The sequence below is a fragment of the Lolium perenne genome, chromosome 2 (assembly GCF_019359855.2).
Source record: "Lolium perenne isolate Kyuss_39 chromosome 2, Kyuss_2.0, whole genome shotgun sequence".
NCBI lineage: Eukaryota > Viridiplantae > Streptophyta > Magnoliopsida > Poales > Poaceae > Lolium > Lolium perenne.
Window position 1 is genome coordinate 318920490 of NC_067245.2, and position 22035 is coordinate 318942524.

General features: G+C 50.0%; 1 protein-coding gene across 1 annotated transcript; it reads right to left on the reverse strand.

The window, feature by feature from the left end:
* Nucleotides 1–15685: 15685 nt before the first annotated feature.
* Nucleotides 15686–16267, reverse strand: LOC127329529 (inorganic pyrophosphatase 1-like). Its single transcript, XM_051356035.1, has one exon. The coding sequence runs from the start codon at nucleotides 16265–16267 to the stop codon at nucleotides 15686–15688; it is 582 nt and encodes a 193-aa protein (XP_051211995.1).
* Between the last annotated feature and the right edge of the window lie 5768 nt (nucleotides 16268–22035).

The following is a 22035-nucleotide window of genomic DNA, read 5'->3' on the forward strand; positions in this document are numbered from 1 at the left end:
GTTCAAAATATGCGGACCACTAATGCATATTTATCCGCGTAACGCTCGCGGACGGGAAGTGACACCTAGGTTACGCAACTTGACTTGGAAAATGAATCTAGTGACATAAGAAAATGCGGAGAAGGGGAGGCGATGTTTTAGCTTACCCTCGGCTGTAGAGGAAGTAGTCCAACAACCGAGTGTCGATGTCGGCGACCGTCGAGAAGCGCGTCAAGATCCGGGATCGTCACGCCGGGGTGCTCATGATGAGGCGGTCACCACATGGCCTATTTTTGTTTCAATCAAAACAAAATCACATTATTAGAACAAATTCACATTTGAATTTCTATTTCCATTATTAAACAAATTCATTTCTATTTCTACTACACATATCGATTTCATTTCTATTTCTTTCCAAATTTCCACTATTCTATTTCTATTGCTATTTCAAATCAATTCTATTTTATTTCTTTTCTATTGCTATGTCATATATATTTCTATTTCTTTCCAAATTTCCACTATTTTATTTCTATTGCTATTTCAATTCTATTTCTATTGCTATCACTTTTCTATTTCTATTTCTTTCCAAATTTCCACTATTCTATTTCTATTGCTATTTCATTTCTATTGCTATTTCTACTAAACAATTAAAGAAAATAGAAAAATTAAAAAAAACAGGGATCTAACCCTAGCTTACCAATGTAGGGAAGAGAGGCCTTGCCGGCAGGGAAGAGCGGACGGGCGGGGCGACACCGGCAGGGGAGAGGAGGAGGGCGGGGCGGCACCGGCAGGGGAGAGGAGGACGGCGCAGAGGAGAGGAGGGCAACGACAGCGAGGGGAGGAGGGCGGCCGGGGGCGGAGCGTGGCGGCGGGCGGCTAGAGGGCAGCGAGGGGAGGAGGGCGGCCGGGGGCTGAGCGTGGCGGCGGGCGGCAGGGAGGGGCGGAGCGTGGCGGCGCGGGAGGGGGGAGAAGCAGAGCTCGGGCTCGGGCTCGGGCGCGATGAGGGAGATGGGTGCGGTGCAGGGGAGATGGGTGCGGTGCGGTGCGGCTCGGGGGAGATGGGTCCGGCTCGACCCGTGTGTGCGCCCTAGCTATGCCGAGGGCCAGGCATATGCCGACGGCTGCCCTCGGCATAGCCATTTTTTTTCTTTTTTCATTTTACTTCCTATTTAATCTCAATTATAGGTATAAAATTATTTTCTAAATTTTATTAATCTCATATTATATTATAAAATATATTAAATTGAAAAAGAAAAAAGGGGCTATGCCGACCGCGCCCAAACCCTAACCCTATGCCGAGGGCTGCCCTCGGCATAGCCCCTTTTTTTTCTTTTTCAATTTATTTTCTATTTTAAATTTTATTAATGTCAATTATATTTATAAAATATATTAATATAGGTCCATGCAAATTTGTTTTAATCTTCTACATTCCCAAGCTATGCGCATAAAAAAAATTACCATATCTTCTACGAAACCCTAATCCGGGAGCCCCGCAGATCTACCCCTTTGACCGGCCTCCGATAACAGTTGACCCATGGACTTTTCTCTTACTTTTTGTTGTATTAGGTCATCGGAACATGTAGTACCAATAATTACCCTATCTTACATCAATATTCCCTCCGGTAAACGAAACCCTAATCCGGGAGCCCCGCGCGGTCTACCCCTTTGACTGCATCCCATCGGGGGTCCCCCGATGGGCATATGCCTCCATTTGAGCTTGGTTAGGTCATAGGTACATGTGGAAACAAGGATCATCCCATATGATCCCAAGTTTCTCTCCGGTTCACGTACGAGGGAGTTCCCCCCTATACATGCAGAATCTGCCTAAGTGTAGGAACCCCCTGTCCGAGAAGCCGGACACACCTGGGGGGGTAGCCTTGGATATAAAACCATCTCAAATCACTTTTGTGCATTCAATGTGGACACACACAAGTTTTGGGGCCATTCCCTAGATCCGATGCTCGATTTCTGACGAAACCCTAGTTCTGTTGACCGCGCGGTCTACCCCTTTGACTGCATCCCATCGGGGGCCCCCCGGTGGGCATATGCCTCCATTTGAGCTTGGTTAGGTCATATGTACATGTGGAAACAAGGATCATCCCATATGATCCCAAGGTTCTCTCCAGTTCACCTCCGAGGGAGTTCCCCCCTATACATGCAGAATCTGCCTAAGTGTAGAACCCCCTGTCCGAGAAGCCGGACACACCCGGAGGGGGTAGCATTGGATATAGAACCATCTCAAATCACTTTTGTGCATTCCATGTGGACACACACAAGTTTTGGGGCCATTCCCTAGATCCGATGCTCGATTTCTGACGAAACCCTAGTTCTGTTGACCGCGCGGTCTACCCCTTTGACTGCATCCCATCGGGGGCCCCCCGGTGGGCATATGCCTCCATTTGAGCTTGGTTAGGTCATAGGTACATGTGGAAGCAAGGATCATCCCATATGATCCCAAGTTTCTCTCTGGTTCACCTCCGAGGGAGTTCCCCCCTGTACATGCAGAATCTGCCTAAGTGTAGGAACCCCCTGTCCGAGAAGCCGGACACACCTGGGGGGGTAGCCTTGGATATAAAACCATCTCAAATCACTTTTGTGCATTCAATGTGGACACACACAAGTTTTGGGGCCATTCCCTAGATCCGATGCTCGATTTCTGACGAAACCCTAGTTCTGTTGACCGCGCGGTCTACCCCTTTGACTGCATCCCATCGGGGGTCCCCCGGTGGGCATACGCCTCCATTTGAGCTTGGTTAGGTCATAGGTACATGTGGAAACAAGGATCATCCCATATGATCCCAAGTTTCTCTCCGGTTCACCTCCGAGGGAGTTCCCCCCTATACATGCAGAATCTGCCTAAGTGTAGGAACCCCCTGTCCGAGAAGCCGGACACACCTGGGGGGTAGCCTTGGATATAAAACCATCTCAATTCACTTTTGTGCATTCAATGTGGACACACACAAGTTTTGGGGCCATTCCCTAGATCCGATGCTCGATTTCTGACGAAACCCTAGTTCTGTTGACCGCGCGGTCTACCCCTTTGACTGCATCCCATCGGGGGCCCCCCGGTGGGCATATGCCTCCATTTGAGATTGGTTAGGTCATAGGTACATGTGGAAACAAGGATCATCCCATATTATCCCAAGGTTCTCTCCGGTTCACCTCCGAGGGAGTTCCCCCCTATACATGCAGAATCTTCCTAAGTGTAGAACCCCCTGTCCGAGAAGCCGGACACACCCGGAGGCGGTAGCATTGGATATAGAACCATCTCAAATCACTTTTGTGCATTCCATGTGGACACACACAAGTTTTGGGGCCATTCCCTAGATCCGATGCTCGATTTCTGACGAAACCCTAGTTCTGTTGACCGCGCGGTCTACCCCTTTGACTGCATCCCATCGGGGGCCCCCCGGTGGGCATATGCCTCCATTTGAACTTGGTTAGATCATAGGTACATGTGGAAACAAGGATCATCCCATATGATCCCAAGTTTCTCTCCGGTTCACGTACGAGGGAGTTCCCCCCTATACATGCAGAATCTGCCTAAGTGTAGGAACCCCCTGTCCGAGAAGCCGGACATACCTGGGGGGGTAGCCTTGGATATAAAACCATCTCAAATCACTTTTGTGCATTCAATGTGGACACACACAAGTTTTGGATCCATTCCCTAGATCCGATGCTCGATTTCTGACGAAACCCTAGTTCTGTTGACCGCGCGGTCTACCCCTTTGACTGCATCCCAACGGGGGTCCCTCGGTGGGCATATGCCTCCATTTGAGCTTGGTTAGGTCATAGGTACATGTGGAAACAAGGATCATCCCATATGATCCCAAGTTTCTCTCCGGTTCACCTCCGAGGGAGTTCCCCCCTATACATGCAGAATCTGCCTAAGTGTAGGAACCCCCTGTCCGAGAAGCCGGACACACCTGGGGGGGTAGCCTTGGATATAAAACCATCTCAAATCACTTTTTTGCATTCAATGTGGACACACACAAGTTTTGGGGCCATTCCCTAGATCTGATGCTCGATTTCTGACGAAACCCTAGTTCTGTTGACCGCGCGGTCTACCCCTTTGACTGCATCCCATCGGGGGCCCCCGGTGGGCATATGCCTCCATTTGAGCTTGGTTAGGTCATAGGTACATGTGGAAACAAGGATCATCCCATATGATCCCAAGTTTCTCTCCAGTTCACGTACGAGGGAGTTCCCCCCTATACATGCAGAATCTGCCTAAGTGTAGAACCCCCTGTCCGAGAAGCCGGACACACCTGGGGGGGGGGTAGCCTTGGATATAAAACCATCTCAAATCACTTTTGTGCATTCAATGTGGACACACACAAGTTTTGGGGCCATTCCCTAGATCTGATGCTCGATTTCTGACGAAACCCTAGTTCTGTTGACCGCGCGGTCTACCCCTTTGACTGCATCCCATCGGGGGCCCCCCGGTGGGCATATGCCTCCATTTGAGCTTGGTTAGGTCATAGGTACATGTGGAAACAAGGATCATCCCATATGATCCCAAGGTTCTCTCCGGTTCACCTCCGAGGGAGTTCCCCCCTATACATGCAGAATCTGCCTAAGTGTAGAACCCCCTGTCCGAGAAGCCGGACACACCCGGAGGGGGTAGCATTGGATATAGAACAATCTCAAATCACTTTTGTGCATTCCATGTGGACACACACAAGTTTTGGGGCCATTCCCTAGATCCGATGCTCGATTTCTGACGAAACCCTAGTTCTGTTGACCGCGCGGTCTACCCCTTTGACTGCATCCCATCGGGGGCCCCCCGGTGGGCATATGCCTCCATTTGAACTTGGTTAGGTCATAGGTACATGTGGAAACAAGGATCATCCCATATGATCCCAAGTTTCTCTCCGGTTCACGTACGAGGGAGTTCCCCCCTATACATGCAGAATCTGCCTAAGTGTAGGAACCCCCTGTCCGAGAAGCCGGACACACCTGGGGGGGGGGGGGTAGCCTTGGATATAAAACCATCTCAAATCACTTTTGTGCATTCAATGTGGACACACACAAGTTTTGGGGCCATTCCCTAGATCCGATGCTCGATTTCTAACGAAACCCTAGTTCTGTTGACCGCACGGTCTACCCCTTTGACTGCATCCCATCGGGGGTCCCCCGGTTGGCATATGCCTCCATTTGAGCTTGGTTAGGTCATAGGTACATGTGGAAACAAGGATCATCCCATATGATCCCAAGTTTCTCTCCGGTTCACCTCCGAGGGAGTTCCCCCCTATACATGCAGAATCTGCCTAAGTGTAGGAACCCCCTGTCCGAGAAGCCGGACACACCTGGGGGGTAGCCTTGGATATAAAACCATCTCAAATCACTTTTGTGCATTCAATGTGGACACACACAAGTTTTGGGGACATTCCCTAGATCTGATGCTCGATTTCTGACGAAACCCTAGTTCTGTTGACCGCGCGGTCTACCCCTTTGAATGCATCCCATCGGGGGCCCCCCGGTGGGCATATGCCTCCATTTGAGCTTGGTTAGGTCATAGGTACATGTGGAAACAAGGATCATCCCATATGATCCCAAGTTTCTCTCCGGTTCACGTACGAGGGAGTTCCCCCCTATACATGCAGAATCTGCCTAAGTGTAGAACCCCCTGTCCGAGAAGCCGGACACACCCGGAGGGGGTAGCATTGGATATAGAACCATCTCAAATCACTTTTGTGCATGCCATGTGGACACGCACAAGTTTTGGGGCCATTCCCTAGATCCGATGCTCGATTTCTGACGAAACCCTTGTTCTGTTGACCGTGCCATCTACCCCTTTGACTGCATCCCATCGGGGGTCCCCCGGTGGGCGTATGCCTCCATTTGAGCTTGGTTAGGTCATAGGTACATGTGGAAACAATGATCATCCCATATGACCCCAAGGTTCTCTCCGGCTCACCTCCGAGGGAGCTCCCCTGAGACTGCATCCCTTTCGTGCTACTTCTCTCCTGCCTTTTTTTCCCGCCCACCCTTTCCCGCTGCTTCTCTCCCACCCTTTTTTCCCCCCCACCCTTTCCCGCTCCTTCTCTCCCGCCTTTTTTTTCCCGCTCATTCTCTCCCGCCAAGTTTTCCCGCCCACCCTTTCCCGCCCATTCTCTCCCGCCAAGTTTTCCCGCCGTTTCAGCCCCTCGTCGGCCTATATATAGCCATGTCTTCTCCACTAACGGCACCAGCAACATTTCTCCCCTCATCACTTCTCTCATCCAACAGCACCACAAAATCCTCTGAGCTGAGCTACCGCTGAGATGGCTCCTCGTCCCCGTAGCAACACGAGCTTCATCGGCGTTCGCCTGCGGCCTGCGGGGCATTTCACGGCTGAAATCACCGCCGGTGGAACGCGTGTGTGGCTCGGCACCTTCTACACGAAGGAGGCTGCTGCCCGCGCATACGACGTTGCGGCTTGGAGGTTTGGCCGGCCGCGCCACGAAATGAACTTCCCGGAGGTCAGGTCTCTGACGGAAGCTCAGAGACTCTCTACTGAGCCGCTACTTCGCTCACAGGGTGAAGCGCGGCGGTACAGGTCTGGCCAGCGGCGGATTGATACCACCGAGGCGGACGAGCAGTTCATGGCACAGTGGCGCAGAGACCATCCCGGAGCCGTCGAGGCAGAGCGCGCATTCTGGAAGGACAAGCAGACGTACAGGAGAGAGAGGAGGGCGGGGAAGCGGCAGAGGAAGGCCGCGGTTGAAGCAGAGTACGCCAAAGGAGAGGCGTCGACATGGGGGGAGGATGATGAACGGTGGTCGTGGAACCTCACAACCACCGCTTCAGAGGACACCCCCAGCGAGGATGAAGATTTCGACTTCTCTGATTAATATGTGTGTGTCGAGTCCGTGTGTCTAGCGGGTCATGCGTCGACCCAGTGTTAAGTGCTTTGTTCGTGTGTGGGTGTAGTTCTTTAAATGTTTTGGTTTGTGTGTGGGTCTAGTTCTTTAAGTGTTTTGGTTCCTGTGTGGGTGTAGTTTCTTTAAGTGTTTTGGTTCCTGTGTGTGGGTGTAGTTCTTTAAGTGTTTCGGTTCGTGTGTGGGTCTAGTTTTTAAGCGCTTTGGTATGTGTGTGGGTCTAGTTATTTAAGTGTTTTGTATCGTGTGTGGGTCTTAAGTTCTTAAATGTATCACTTTTCTCTCGAGTTCACCTCCGAGGGAGTTCCCCCCTATACATCCAGAATCTGCCTAAGTGTAGGAACCCCCTGTCCGAGAAGCCGGACACACCTTGGGGGATAGCCTTGGATATAAAACCATCTCAAATCACTTTTGTGCATGCCATGTGGACACACACAAGTTTTCCAGCGATTCCGATGCTCCGGTGGTCTGTATCTTGGAAAACCCTAGGGCGGGGACCCCGCAGATCTACCCCTATAGCTTTCTCCGTGCGAGGGTTTACCAGTGGACTTTTTTATTTGTTTTGCTTTATTTAGGACATATGTCCATAGGTTGGGCATACTTTACCATAAAATAGGCTCCGTTTGAGCCGTGGCGGGAGTTTCCACATACAGATCCTGGATTTTACCAAGTGCTAGCCCATGTATGCGGAAATCGTCAACGCCGGGTACAGGCAAGGTTAGCCAAACCCTAGGGCGGGGACCCCGCAGATCTACCCCTAGGGTTAGGGTTAGGGATAGGATCCGGGTGAGGTTTAGGGTTACCAAAATGTTCGCAAAATAGAAAGTTGGCCCGCAGAAGCGGGAAACCCTAGGGCGGGAATGGCCTCGGTTAGGGTTAGGGTTGGAGTTAGGGTTAGCAATGGAATTGTTCCTAAATGTTTAAGGACATATATGTACATCGATAGCAGAAGTTGGGCCTAGTGGCTCCGGTTGACCCGTCTGCGAAGAGCGTCACCCGTGGGACCTACATATATGCCATCTACGAATTCTTAAAAAATAGAACCTTTTTTACATAATTCATACTAGTAAATAAATAATAGAAACATAATATAAAGTAATATGAGAGAGAGAAAAAAGAAAAAAATAAAAAAAGCTATATGCCGAGGGTGGCCGTCGGCATAGGGGGGCCATGCCCTATGCCGAGGGTAGCCCTCGGCGTCTTACCTGACGCCGTGAGAGGGCAGTGACGGCGCGGATGGAGCAGGCCCTATACTGGTGTCTACGCCGAGGGCCAGGTAGACACCGACGGCTGCCCTCGGCGTAGAAACCTCTACGCCGACGGCAAGTACACGCCGACGGTCGTCTTCCGGCGCTGCCCCGGCGAGGCCGTACGCCGACGGCCCCGATAAAATGCCCTCGGCGTAGGGTTTGGCCGTCGGCATATCCGGCCATTCCTGTAGTGTTCGATCAATCGCGATACATCGTACAGGATGTAAATACTAATTCCTTTCGGTTTCACCAATACTAGCTCGCGGCATCTCCTTCCAGCTAATCCTACTCAAACAAGTTCCATACGAACTCATGACTGTTTGACTCATGGCCCAAACAAAATCCACCATATATACCCCGTCTCGTCAACGCTGATCCCCGCACAAAGAGATTCGCTCGCAAACAATACTCGAAACCGTGAATTCCGTCGGCAACACAAGTCCTGGATCGACGGATTAGCATGCGACGCGAGGTGGTCGGCACATCAGCAAGTCGACGGCGGTGAGCGCAGCCAGAAGTTGAGGAGCCTCTCGGCGGTGGCGCCGGTCCGTCGAGTTCGATGCCAGCGCAGGAGTGTGGGCCGGCCATCGAGAGCATGACGACGCTTGCAGCGGGAAGGTGGGGAGGCGGCCGTGGCGCGCGGGGGATCCCAGCGAAGGCGTCCGGGCTTAGCGCGTTGTGCTGGGCAGGGCATGGTTCAGGCGCATCCCGTCGCCGAGGTGTTCTTACGCGTAACGGCCAACGTTTTGAGGCCCCACGCGCAGGTCCGACGAGGCGCAACAGGCCATCTGATTTAGCATGTGGTGATCAAACTTTAGCCGCTGATTCCTCAGACCTCAGTTGGGTCGTTGCTGGTGCTGTTGTTAATACTCTCCCGAGGCAATCGTGTGGGGAGCCTCCACCGGCTGGCTTTCTCTACAAATCGCAAGGGCGGGCAACGCATCGGATCCTGGATTTATCTGCACGCTGACCCCGTTGTGTGCAAGCTACGGACCCGGAGTCCACGCCTCCTATACAGTATCCTACGCTGGCTTCTTTTCTCCATGGAAGCAGTAGTCACATCTATCTTGTGTCCTCCCTGAACAGAGCGGTCTGCATACCAGGTCGACGACAAGGTTAGCAGCCTCAGCCAGCCAATCCCTGGATTCGGGCATCCTCCCTCTGTCGGTTGCCGGAATTGTAGTTGCAGACCTAGATCATCTTGAGCGAGTCGGAAGGATTACAAGAATAACAAACTTGAGCGAGTATGGTGCTACGCTGCGCACTGGATCGACGTGCAATACGCCAATACCACACCCTCGCATGTAGCTCTACTACTAACTGCTCTACTTGGTTGTTGTGTGGAGCACACCTGACCGCTAAGGCGCTAATGTTATTCTGAAGCAGAAAACTAACACTAGGTACTCAATGTTCAATTTCAATCCCAGCCAAACAGGTTAGATCTCAGAAAGCAGAATATATAGGACTGCATTTTCATGGTATATTTTTTCTCTTGCTTCTAGGATCGTGTTTGGTGCTTTTATGTGTTCTACTGAGATGTTCTATCGATGGCTTCAAGAAGATTCCTCACATTGGATGACTTTTTTCTTGTGGAGGAATTCACATGCCAGTGTTTGGAATGACCAGAACATTGGTTTCCTAATCTGAAAAGAAGAAATGTGTTCATATATTTTGCAATGGGCGCATGGAATAGAAAGATCAAATAGCAAGCAAGGAATCTGTTGGATGTGTTTTTAATAAACATATAATAGTCTCATGTGTTTGTTGCATATAATAGTTCCATACGTTCTGAAAATTAACCCGTAACAATGACAGCAATTGTTGTATGAGTATTGGAAAATTAAAATTAACCCGTTGCAACGCACGGGCAATTTTCCTAGTACTTATATAATGCAGATGAATCGACAACGGATGTATGGTGACCGATGCCATCCCGAGTTTATTACTGGCATGCATTATTTTCTCAACGTGGCTGAGGCAAACATGCGGTCGAATGGTTTCATTTGTTGTCCATGTAGTTCCTGTAAGAATACGAAGGATTACTCTACCTCAAAAACCCTTCACGTCCACCTGCTTGAGAACGGTTTCATGCCCGGCTATAATTGTTGGACCAAGCACGGAGAAAGAGGGGTTATAATGGAAGACAACGAAGAAGAAGAGGATGATGAAAACTATCCTATATTCACTAAAGACGGTGATAGTAGAATGGGAGAGACGAAGCTGAAGAAGAGCCCATTTTTGATGAGCCCGATGACGATTTGGGTCGGGCCATTCTTGATGCGAAGATAAACCGCGGAAGTGAAAAGGAGAGGTTGAAGTTGGAGAAAATGTTATAGGATCACAACAAACTGTTGTACCCAAATTGCGAAGATGGCCAGAAAAGGCTGGGTACCACACTGAAATTGCTACAATGAAAGGCAGAGAATGGTACTTCTGACAATGGATTTGAAAAGTTGCTGAAAATAATAAAGAAGATGCTTCCAGGGGAGAACGTATTGCCCTCTAGTACGTACGAAGCAAATAATGTTGTCTGCCCTCTAGGATTAGAGTTGCAGAAGATACATGCATGCATCACTGACTGCATCCTCTACCGCGAGGAGTACGGGAATTTGAATGCATGCCCGGTATGTGGTGCATTGCGGTATAAGCTCAGGCGAGATGACCCTGGTGATGTTGAGGGCGAGTCGTGCCCCAGGAAGAGGGTTCCTGCCAAGGTGATAAGGTATGCTCCTATAATACCACGGTTGAAACGTTTGTTCCAAAACAAAGAGCATGCCAAGTTGTTGCGATGGCACAAAGAGGACCGTAAGAAAGATGCGATGCTGAGACACCCCGCTGACGGGTCGTAGTGGAGAAAAATCGACAGAGAGTTCAAGTCATTTTCAGATGACGCAAGGAACTTAAGATTTGGTCTAAGTACAGATGGCTTTAATCCTTTCGGGGAGCAGAGCTCCAGTCATAGCACATGGCCAGTGACTCTATGTATCTATAACCTTCCTCCTTGGTTGTGCATGAAGCGGAAGTTCATTATGATGCCAGTGCTCATCCAAGGCCCAAGGCAACCCGGCAACGACATTGATGTGTACCTGAGGCCATTGGTTGAAGAACTTTTACAGTTGTGGCGTGAAGAAGGTGTCCCTGTGTGGGATGAGCACGAACAAAATGAATTTAACCTACGAGCGTTGTTGTTTGTAACCATCAATGATTGGCCTGCTCTTAGTAACATTTCAGGACAGTCAAACAAGGGATACAATGCATGCACACACTACTTAGGTGAGACTGACAGTATATATTTGGGAAACAAGAATGTCTACCTAGGGCATCGTCGATTTCTTCCAAAACAACATCACATAAGAAAGAGAGGAAAGCATTTCAGAGGTGAGGCAGATAACCGAACGAAGCCTACCCGCCCTACTGGGGATGTTATATATGATATGGTCAAGGATTTAAAAGTGATCTTTGGAAAGTGTCCTAGCGGACAATCTGTTCCGCATGATGTTGACGGACACGTACCCATGTGGAAGAAGATGTCTATATTTTGGGAGCTACCCTATTGGAAAATCCTGGAGGTTCACTCTGCAATCGACGTAATGCACGTGGCGAAAAATCTTTGCGTGAACCTGCTAAACTTCTTGGGGTGTATGGGAAGACAAATGATACACCGGATGCACGGCATGACCAGCAATGTATCCACGAAGGGAATAACCTGAATCCAGAGAAGTATCAAGGTACTGCCAGCTACGCTCTTACCAAAGAAGAGAAGGAGATCTTTTTTGAAGTCCTGAGTCGCATTAAGGTCCCGTCTGGCTTCTCGTCGAATATAAAGGGAATAATAAACATGTCAGAGAAAAAGTTTCAAAACCTAAAGTCTCATGACTGCCACGTGATTATGACACAATTACTTCCGGTTGCATTGAGGAGGCTTCTGCCGGAAAATGTTCGAGTACCCATTGTGAAGCTATGTGCGTTCCTCAATGCAATTTCTCAGAAGGTGATCAATCCACTAACTCTACAAAATTTACAGAAGGATGTGGTGCAATGTCTAGTCAGCTTCGAGTTGGTGTTCCCACCATCCTTCTTCAATATTATGACACATCTCCTCGCTCACCTGGTTGAAGAGATTGGCGTTCTCGGTCCTATATTTCTACACAACATGTTCCCCTTTGAGAGATTCATGGGAGTTTTAAAGAAATACGTTCATAACCGTGCTAGGCCAGAAGGAAGCATCTCCAAGGGCTATGGAACAGAGGAGGTCATTGAGTTTTGTCTTGACTTTATTCCTGACCTTAAGCCGATCAGTGTTCCTGAATCGCGCTATGAGGGGAGACTGCGTGGAAAAGGCACGCTAGGAAAGAAAGCAACAATGTGTATGGACGGACATTCTTTCACTCAAGCACACTACACAGTTCTACATAATTCCAGTTTGGTGGCTCCGTATATAGTGGAACACAAGAATATTTTACGCTCGGAATACCCGGAGCAGTGTGAAGATTGGATTGATGGAGAACACATGAAGACTTTCAGCGGTTGGTTGCAAACACGTCTCATTAATGGCACTGATGAAGAACAGCTATACTTGTTGGCCAAGCAACCATCTTCGACTATATCGACTTTTCAAAGGTACGAGATAAATGGGAATACATTTTACACGATCGCCCAAGATAAAAAGAGCACCAACCAAAATAGTGGTGTCCGCTTTGATGCAGCAGAGGACAATAGGAAGAAGGTCACATATTATGGGTACATAGAGGAGATATGGGAACTTGACTATGGACCTACTTTCAAGGTCCCTTTGTTCCGGTGCAAATGGTTCAACCTGAAAGACGGGGTACAGGTAGACCCGCAGTACGGAATGACTACAGTGGATCTCAAGAATCTAGGGTACGACACCGAACCATTCGTCCTAGCCAGTGAAGTGGCTCAGGTTTTTTATGTGAAGGACATGTCTACCAAACCGAAAAAAAGAAAAGAAAGGCAAGAGGACACATCATACGATGAGCCAAAGCGCCACATAGTTCTTTCATGAAAAAGAAACATCGTGGGATTAGAGGACAAGACAGACATGTCAGAAGATTATAATAAGTTTGATGATATTCCACCCTTCAAGGTGAAAACTGACCCAATTATCATGTTAAATAATGAAGATTGTCCATGGTTGCATCGTAATCAGAAGAAAGGGAAACACACGAAGAAAACTCAGAAGACTAGATAGGGATCATAACTTGTGTATCTCAATATGGAAATCACTTTCCCATTTATTTTTGTGTAATGATGTTACTGTATGTAAGATATTAACAATGGAGATGGTTGGCTTGTTTTACTAGTTAAGTAGCTTTCACGGGCTTGCAGGAAAAATTTTCCTAGGCGGAGCTTCCGAAGATGTCCTAGGGCGTGAGCACCAACAACATCTTCGAGAAGCTCCGCCACGGGAGATTTCCCAACCCTTTCCCCAACACTGTTAGAGGAGATGGAGTCTTTCACGGGCTTGCAGGAAAAAAATTCCGAGACGGAACTTCCGAAGATGCCGTAGGGCGTGTGCACCAATGACATCTTCGAGAAGTTCCACCACGGGAGATTTCCCAACCCTTTCCCCAACACTGTTAGAGGAGATGGAGTCTTTCACGGGCTTGCAGGAAAATAAATTCCGACGCGGAACTTCCGAAGATGCCGTAGGGCGTGTGCACCAACGACATCTTCGAGAAGTTCCGCCACGGGAGATTTCCCAACCCTTTCCCCAACACTGTTAGAGGAGATGGAGTCTTTCACGGGCTTGCAGGAAAAAATTCCGAGGCGGAACTTCCGAAGATGCCGTAGGGCGTGTGCACCAACGACATTTTCAGAAGTTCCGCCACGGGACATTTCCCAACCCTTTCCTCCATCCATCTGGCTTCCTCTTCTTCCTCCATATGCTCACCACCAGCTCTAGGTTCCTCTTCTTCCTCCTCCTCATCATCATCGGCGTCAGCCACGATGAAGCCACCAGCTCTGAGTTCCTCTTCTTCCTCCTCCTCATCATCATCGGCGCCACTGCGTTCCCGCCTATTTTCTTCCCGCGCCACTGCGTTCCCGCCTATTTTCTTCCCGCGCTTTCCACCGTTTCCCGCCTCTGTCTTCCCGCCATTTTTCACTATATATATGTAGGCTTGGCCTCCATTTCCATATCACATCTAGACTCATATCTGCAAACCTCATCACTCTCTCCCATGGCTTCCATCGTATCTCTAAACCCCCAGGAGGCGGAGGCGCTTTGCGCCTCGAACTACCCCTGCCCGCCGGGCTACCGCGTCCCCACCGGCTAGATGCTGAGCGTCGGAGGCGTACCGGTCCCTCCTGTCCCTCTAGGTGTGGCGCGCCAAATGGCCATCACGAACCACTACTACTTCGAGCTCACGCCAGAGCAGCGGAGGAATCCCCAGTGGCATCCCGACTACATCCCGACTTGGGACGGCTTCTTCATCAATTGGCATGAGAGTCCGCTTGCCAGGCACGAGGAGGACGGCCCGCCTCCTTCGAACTTCAACGAGGCCAGCCGTCGGCTGTGTTGGCGCGGCCGGATTCTCCAGAGCGTCATGGCCTACCGTGGCCCCCGCCTGCGCTACCCTCAGTATCAGCCTACGCGTGCTCACCCACCGAGGTTCGACTACCGCGACCCCGATGCCAGCGACGACGACGTCGGCGACTACGACGACTACAGTGGCGACGTTTATAGGGCTAGGCATGACTATGAATGAATCACTCCAACATTCGAAAACAAATTCGGCCGATTGTGACTTAATCTGGCCATGTATCTTAATTTTCAGTTGAGCTATGTACTTTAATTCCAGTTCAATTGTAATAAAATTTTATTCCCGCCCATTATTTCCCGCCCTTTTCCTCCCTTCCTTTTCTTCCCGCCCTTTTCCTCCCGCCCTTTTCCTCCCGCCCATTTCTCCCGCTCTTTTCTTCCCGCCCTTTTCCTCCCACCCTTTTCTTCCCGGCCATTTCCTCCGTCATTTGGCCCGAGGTAAGATTGTCGAGGAAAAAAAGCGCCCATTATAAAAAAAAGCGTGTAAATATGAACATTATATAGTATATATGAACATTTAAAAATGCGTGCAAATATGAACATTATATAGTATATATGAAAATTTAAAAATGCGTGCAAATATGTCATATATATATTATATATGAACATTTAAAATAGAAACAGAAACAGAAATAGAAATAGCAAAACAGAAAAAGAAATAGCAAAACAGAAAAAAACCCTTTGGTACCGGTTGTTGGGGGAGAACCGGTAACAAAGGCCTTTGGTACTGGTTGGTGGGGAGAACCGGTACCAAAGGTCCTCTCCACGGTTTCTTCCCTTAGCCGCTGCGAATCGACCACCATTCATCGACATTTCCCCGCAGTCGTTCGCCGTTGTCCACCGCAGCCACGCCCCGCTCCCCGGCGCCAAGCCGCCGCCGCTACCCTACCCCCGCTCGCCGGCAAGCAGGTGAGTCCCCGCGCCTCCTCCCCTTGCCCCCCTCCCCCCGCTCGTCGGCAAGCAACGTAGTCCGCCGACGCCGCCGACGCCAGCCACGCTGCCTCTCCTCCGTCTTCGTCGCCACCGCGCTAGCAGACACCTACGCCAAGGCCAGCCGCCACGCTCAGGGTCTTCGTCGCCACCACGCTCAGGGTGTTCGACGAAATGCCAACACGGGTGCGTTCGAGCACCTGGCCCTTGCACATGTTGGGCGGGCAGGTGCCGAGGCCGCAGCCGTGCGGGCCGGCGTGGAAGTCGTGGAGCGCCGCGATGCGGAGGTGGCCGTCGGCGTCGACGCGGCTCGGGTTGGTGTTTATCTCGGAGAAGTAGCCCGGGAGGCCGTGGTGGTCGAGGATGGTCTCGATGAAGAAGCGGTTGGCGTCGCTGAGGACCCTGAGGTCGCAGCCGAGGCCGTAGGTGGCCTTGATGGCGGCGACGACATGCGGGTCGATGGGCGCCGCCCTCAGCACCTCGGCGACGTCGTGGAGAGTCTTGCCCCGCGCGTGCAGCTCCCCCATGACGGTGTCGATGAGGGTGTTCCAGGGCATGGTGGGCAGGAGGCGGTCGAACAGCTCGGTGGTGCCGAGGCCGTCGACATGGCCAGTCGACGGGGCAGCAGCCAACGATGCGGAGCAGGGGCCGCGTAGAGAAGCGTCGCGCGCTGGGTGCATTGGAGGCCGGGGCGTGGCCAGGTGATGAGGAGGGGCGGCCACACGCGGGCGGCGTCGAGCTCTGGAAAAGGAGGCGCTCGGGACGGTGCTGCAGGGCTGTGGTCATCTATCAATGTTGATAAAAAAATCTCATGTCGATTGGAGAGAACAACTACACAGCGTCACGGCCCGCTCAGTTATTGGGTAATCGATGGCGCCACGGCGTCCGTGAGTGGTTGTCGACATCGCCAACCGTCGTGTCGGGTCAGCAAAATCAGGGGTTTAAATGGGCTGCCTTTTGACTCTAACTAAGACCCTGTCGTGCGTCCACGGGCTGAGGCTACTCGACGTGGTGGCGCCCGAGCTTGGCACCATGGCGGTGCACTTGGGCTTAAGTCCTTGCATACCATGGCGGTGCACTTGGGCTTAAGTCCTTGCATACCCGGTCTCTGCAAGAAAATATAAAGACTAGCTAGTTATTGTTAGCTCCTAGAAAATACATAAATGAGTTGTTCAGTGGGGTCATATCGTTAGCACTGTTGTACAATTGTAATAATATATGTTACTCCTAAGTATATATGTGAAAGGCCTCGCACATTTTGTAGTGACATTGAGCTATGGAGGACGGCCCCTTCATCCGAGATGAGGAGCAAGAAGAAATGGTGCAAAAATTGATATATGAGAGTGCCCGTGGACCAGAACCCGATGGAGAACCCGATGGAGATGACGATGATTTCGGCTCACAATTTCTGAACGATGTCGGTGAGGGACTTGAGTCTGAAGAAAGAAGAGACGACGAAGTGTCCTTAACAAACTCCGGCGAGGTGTATATTTATATATCAAGGCTATGTTCATCAATAGATGCATTGATTTATTTGTATTGCACTTATTAACGAATCATTTTTCTTTTAGCCTTCTGGATCATCGAGCAAATTTGTTAAAAAGCAATGAGGCCCGATGCAACATGTATCGGGAGAGGGTAGGTTAGCCCTCACCGTATTTAAGGATAGTGGTGAACCGGTGGAACTCAAAGAGTACCGCCGTAAATTTATAAATCAAGCTGGAGTTCTTGTTAGGGATCATGTACCGATCAGCATTGTAGAGTGGCATAAGCCGAAGTACGCGGGGGGTGAAGCTAGTTATGTCAATGATACTCTAAAACTTTTTCTTTGGGACAGTCTACTGACACACTTCAGCCTACCGGAAAACATGACGGAAGGCCAGAAGAAGAAATTCAAGGAATGGACTCTTAAGAAGATGGCCACACAATTCCAGACCTTGAAGAAAAATTTATGGGCCAAATATGAAGATGAAGATCCAGTATTCATTGAAAGTCTAGTGAAGATAAAAGCGCACTGGCCCGCATTTAAGAGGTATAAGAAATCGTCTACTGCTGTGTCCCGGTCAGTCACAAATACGAAAAATGCTGCAAAGAAGATACATTTCCATCATTTGGGGTCAGGTGGCTACAAGACTGCCATTCCAAAGTGGAGAGCATTTGAAGCTAAACTGATGGATGCAGGAATCATTCTACAGACATGGGACTGGCCCGACCGGTCCAAGTTCTGGTTGTTCGCGCATGGGGCAGGGTTGGACCCAAAGACAGGGCAGATCGTTGCGAAGGGAAAATGGAAGGAAAAAATTGTAGAAGTCACGACGCAGCTTGTAGCTGCAATTGAAAAAGTTAGAAAGGGAGAATACATTCCCGATAGAGAGAATGACGAGCTGACACTCGCTCTGGGGAATCCTGAACATGTTGGACGAATACGAGCCCTCCCAGGTGTCACCATGAACGAAGCGTGGCCGGAGTGCGCTGACAGTTATAGAAGCCGTTCGAGAAAGAAGAGGCAGGTGACATAGGCATACCGAGTAGGCCTGCCGAATAAAGTACCCGGGTAATCTGGCAAAGATGTGAGGCCCACGACTCGAAGCTTTGGAGGCCCAGAAGCCCAGAGATTGCGGATAAGGAATATAGAGTTGTATTAGGAATTATGTAACAATATAGGAAAGGCCCAACGCGCCTTCTCGCAGTTTGTAACTTGTACGGCACGAAATCCCTCGGCTCCACCTCCTATATAAAGGGGAGCCGAGGGAAGAGAAAAGGATCGGATCAATTGTCAATAGAACCATCGTAACTTCTGCCAAAACACCTTTGTCGGCTGAAACCTTTGAAATCTACTTGCCCTCTACTTCATACGAAACCCAAAGTCTACAATCCATAGGCATTGACGAGTTAATCACTTGTCAATTGGCGCCGTCTGTGGGAACTGGAGGTGGCAAGGTCTAGATTTCGATGGCATCGTCAACATCATCATCTACTGCAAGCAACGCGATGGACGGAGGTAAACGAGTCCAACCTGATCTCGTCGATTTTGTTCCTCACCCTCCCGCCCGTTCGCATGCATATGCTCATCTGGAGGAGTCGACGGAGATGACGTTCGGGAGCTTCCGCTTCCTCGTCAGAAAAGAAGGATCGCATCGTCTCGCGGCACCGATTTTCTCGGGACCGTCAACGATCGATTCCGATTTTTCGGGATCGTCAGCATCATCCATCGAGTCAGGCGACGAGGAAGTCTCGCCGCCATGCTTCACCAAGCCCGCCAACGGCGGGGCACTCACCGATCTGTTCGGTGACATGACTTTCGGGTCGTTCACGGGTTCCGATCTGGAAAGCGACTCGATAAACTTCAATAGCAACGGCTTCACCAACTTCGACTTCATCGACAACTCTACTGCTATTAGGGAGATCTTCACCGATCTATACGACGGTGTCATCGACCCTGAGGTTGAAGAGAACACAACTGCAATATATCACCAAATCTGCGTGATCGGGGGAACAAGCCGACAAGAGGATAAAGCGTCTGAGGCTTTCGATGATTTGGGTAATCCTTACATCGAACCCGCAGATCTCACGCGTGGAACTGGTAATAAGTACATCGGAACCACGCCGCGGGAAAAAGTACAGCTGCCGCAGGAAGCATGGGATAGAGCCCAGAGAGCCATGGATGGCACAGAGCCGATGACCACTACAGCTACGCCGCAAGCGTTGCAAGCTTATCAATATAAAATCGCTCGTTCTAAGCGAGAGCTAGAAAATCAAATGGCACTACTCGACAAAAGAAAAGCTGTAGATGCTACATCAACTGAGCGCAGGGCCAACCTGAGTCGACACTCGAGAACTTCGGGAGATAGTCACAGGAACACCCGCTCAAGAGCAAGATCTCGACTGGCAGACTTGCCCGAGCAGGATTGGGAGAACTTTATCCAAAATCTCGACATGTCCTTTATGTCAATAGACACGAGAGGGCACATCATCCCGAAAACTCCGGAGGCGGGGTATATGGCGACACATGCTTACCTAATGGCATCCAAACCACCTCAAGGAGATCCTAGGGCATCACTATACCAGATGGCCATGGCAGGAGTCGGTGTTATGGGGGCAGCAATAGCAGGAAGAGAAGTTACACCACAACCCGAAAGTGCTCCACATAGAAACAGTCCAAGACAAAATAGTCCCCGACCCACTACGGTGGCGGCACGAGACGCTCCAAGAGATGGTGACGCGAGGAACACGGTGACCCAGTCTCGAGTCGACAGAGCACGAGAGGAAAGGAGTCGCGAAAATAGAACACGAGAATGTCGACATTCACCAGAAGTTAATGACGAGGACATATGCGGACTCCCTTACTTTACCCGACGGGTTCGCAAAACTCGAGTGCCCTCTAGCTTCAAGTTACCTGACAACTATAAAAAGTTCGACGGACTGCAAGATCCAGATGATTGGCTAGTCGATTATCTAGAGACAATAAAGCTGATGGGTGGAACCAGAGCAACAGCCATGCAGAGTATTCAGGTCCACCTCAGCGGAGCAGCAAGATCTTGGTTGAAGAAGTTACCGGAAGGATCCATCGACAGTTGGGAAACTTTCGAGGACTTGTTCATGAGGAATTTCCATTCCACGTGCAAGAAACCAGCATCAATAGAGAAGTTAAGGACTTGCAAGCAGAAGTCGGATGAGTCAATGAGGATGTACATCCAGCGCTAGAGCATCATAAAAAACTCGGCTGAACACGTATCTGATGAAAGGGCAATCGACGCGTTTGTTGCAGGAATCCGAAGAAGAGATCTAATTGAAGAGTTGGGAAGGTCCAACCCCAGAATGATAGCAGAACTCGTGGAAATAGCGAATCGCTGGGCTGATGGGGAGGATGCTGTTCATAACAAACGGCAGAGGTCACCTGAGGAAGACCGCAACAGAAATAACAATCAAAATAGGTGATGTTTTCGCCACTTCACAGATTATGATGGTCCCAGCCAAGTAGTGGCTGGCTTCCGAGGAAACAATGGGGGAAATCATCGGGACGATTACCAAAGGAGCAACAATCAGCGCAACGATCATAGAGATGCACCGAGTTCCAGCAGACAGAATAATCGGCCAAGGTTTCCAAGGCCGTACAACGTGTCACCCGAAGATCTGCTGAACGGGCCGTGCCAGATGCACTTCTACCTTGACAATGATGGAAGAGATAGTCGGGCCATCTTCAGAAAGATTGCCGAACTTTCCAAGCTTTGCGGAGATATACGGAGAACGCAAACACACAAGCAGCAAGCAGGGGATACATACAGGGGCCAAGGAGTGAAGTTCACCTGCCACCACCACCCGCAATTACTAGTGCGTATCAGCATCAATTGCAACTTGCGGCACCTCCGGGCAACAATGGTGACTTCATAGATACAACGGGAGCAGTGTCGATGATACAGAAGGTGCAGCTGCTTGAGAAAAATCAGAGGGCACCTGATCAGCAGCTGTTTCTACAAGATCCTCAAGCCGATGCCGCCCCATCTCAGCGAAGAAGCAGTGTGGCTTCCTCACATCTTGAAGGATGTGGAGCAAGCTACCCCGTGGATTATGTCACGGAGAAGACAGATTGCGAGCTACATGTGCCAATGAGGAACATGTCCATTAAGGTGGCGGTCGGCTATGTTTACCCAAATGAAGATGGAGCAACGCACCATCATATGCCCATTCTAGCTGGCTATGCTCGTGTCGGGGTGGATGACGTTGTGACGGGTTATGAAACAATGGAGCTTGATTTTCCTGGAGGTGACAATGAGAAGACAATGGGCGATGTCAAGCGTGGTTTCTCCCTATGGAACAAGAAATACATCGTCCTTTCGCCAAGGCCACCGACTCCTCCTCGTAGCAGTCCACATGAGCAGCAATGGCCATCGACTCCTCCTGGTAGCAGTCCACATGAGCAGCAAAGTTCAAACCTACCTGAGAGGGACCCCAGTGCGAGTCCACCATCTCGATATCCTCCGCGTAAGAAAGCGCCCGTTAAGCGAAACTGTTCGCCAGCTAGGAAGAGACCTAGAAAGGAGAAACCACTTCCGCCTATTGAGAAGTTACCTTGGGAAAAAACTATCGAGGAAAACATCGAAACCTGTAAGTCCGAGGTGGAAGCCCATTTTGCTAAGAAAGTGCCAGAGATACCTTTTGAGAAGACACTAGATCCGATGAAAGTTGTGCGTACCATTGAGAATCCATATGACCCTATACCATCGCCGCTATCTGACTATAGGTGTTCTATTGAAAGGTCATATGACGAGATGGTGCTGGCGAAAAAACCCGATCAATCGGTGGTCTAGGCGAAAAAAGGGAAACAAGTGCACCAGCTCGGAGAACAACCCGTTTAATCGGTCCCCCCTCTCAAGGTGTTTGACGAGAAGGCCGTTGAAAGTTCTCGACAAAACACAACTGATTACCACATCGCTAAAGTAGCATATAA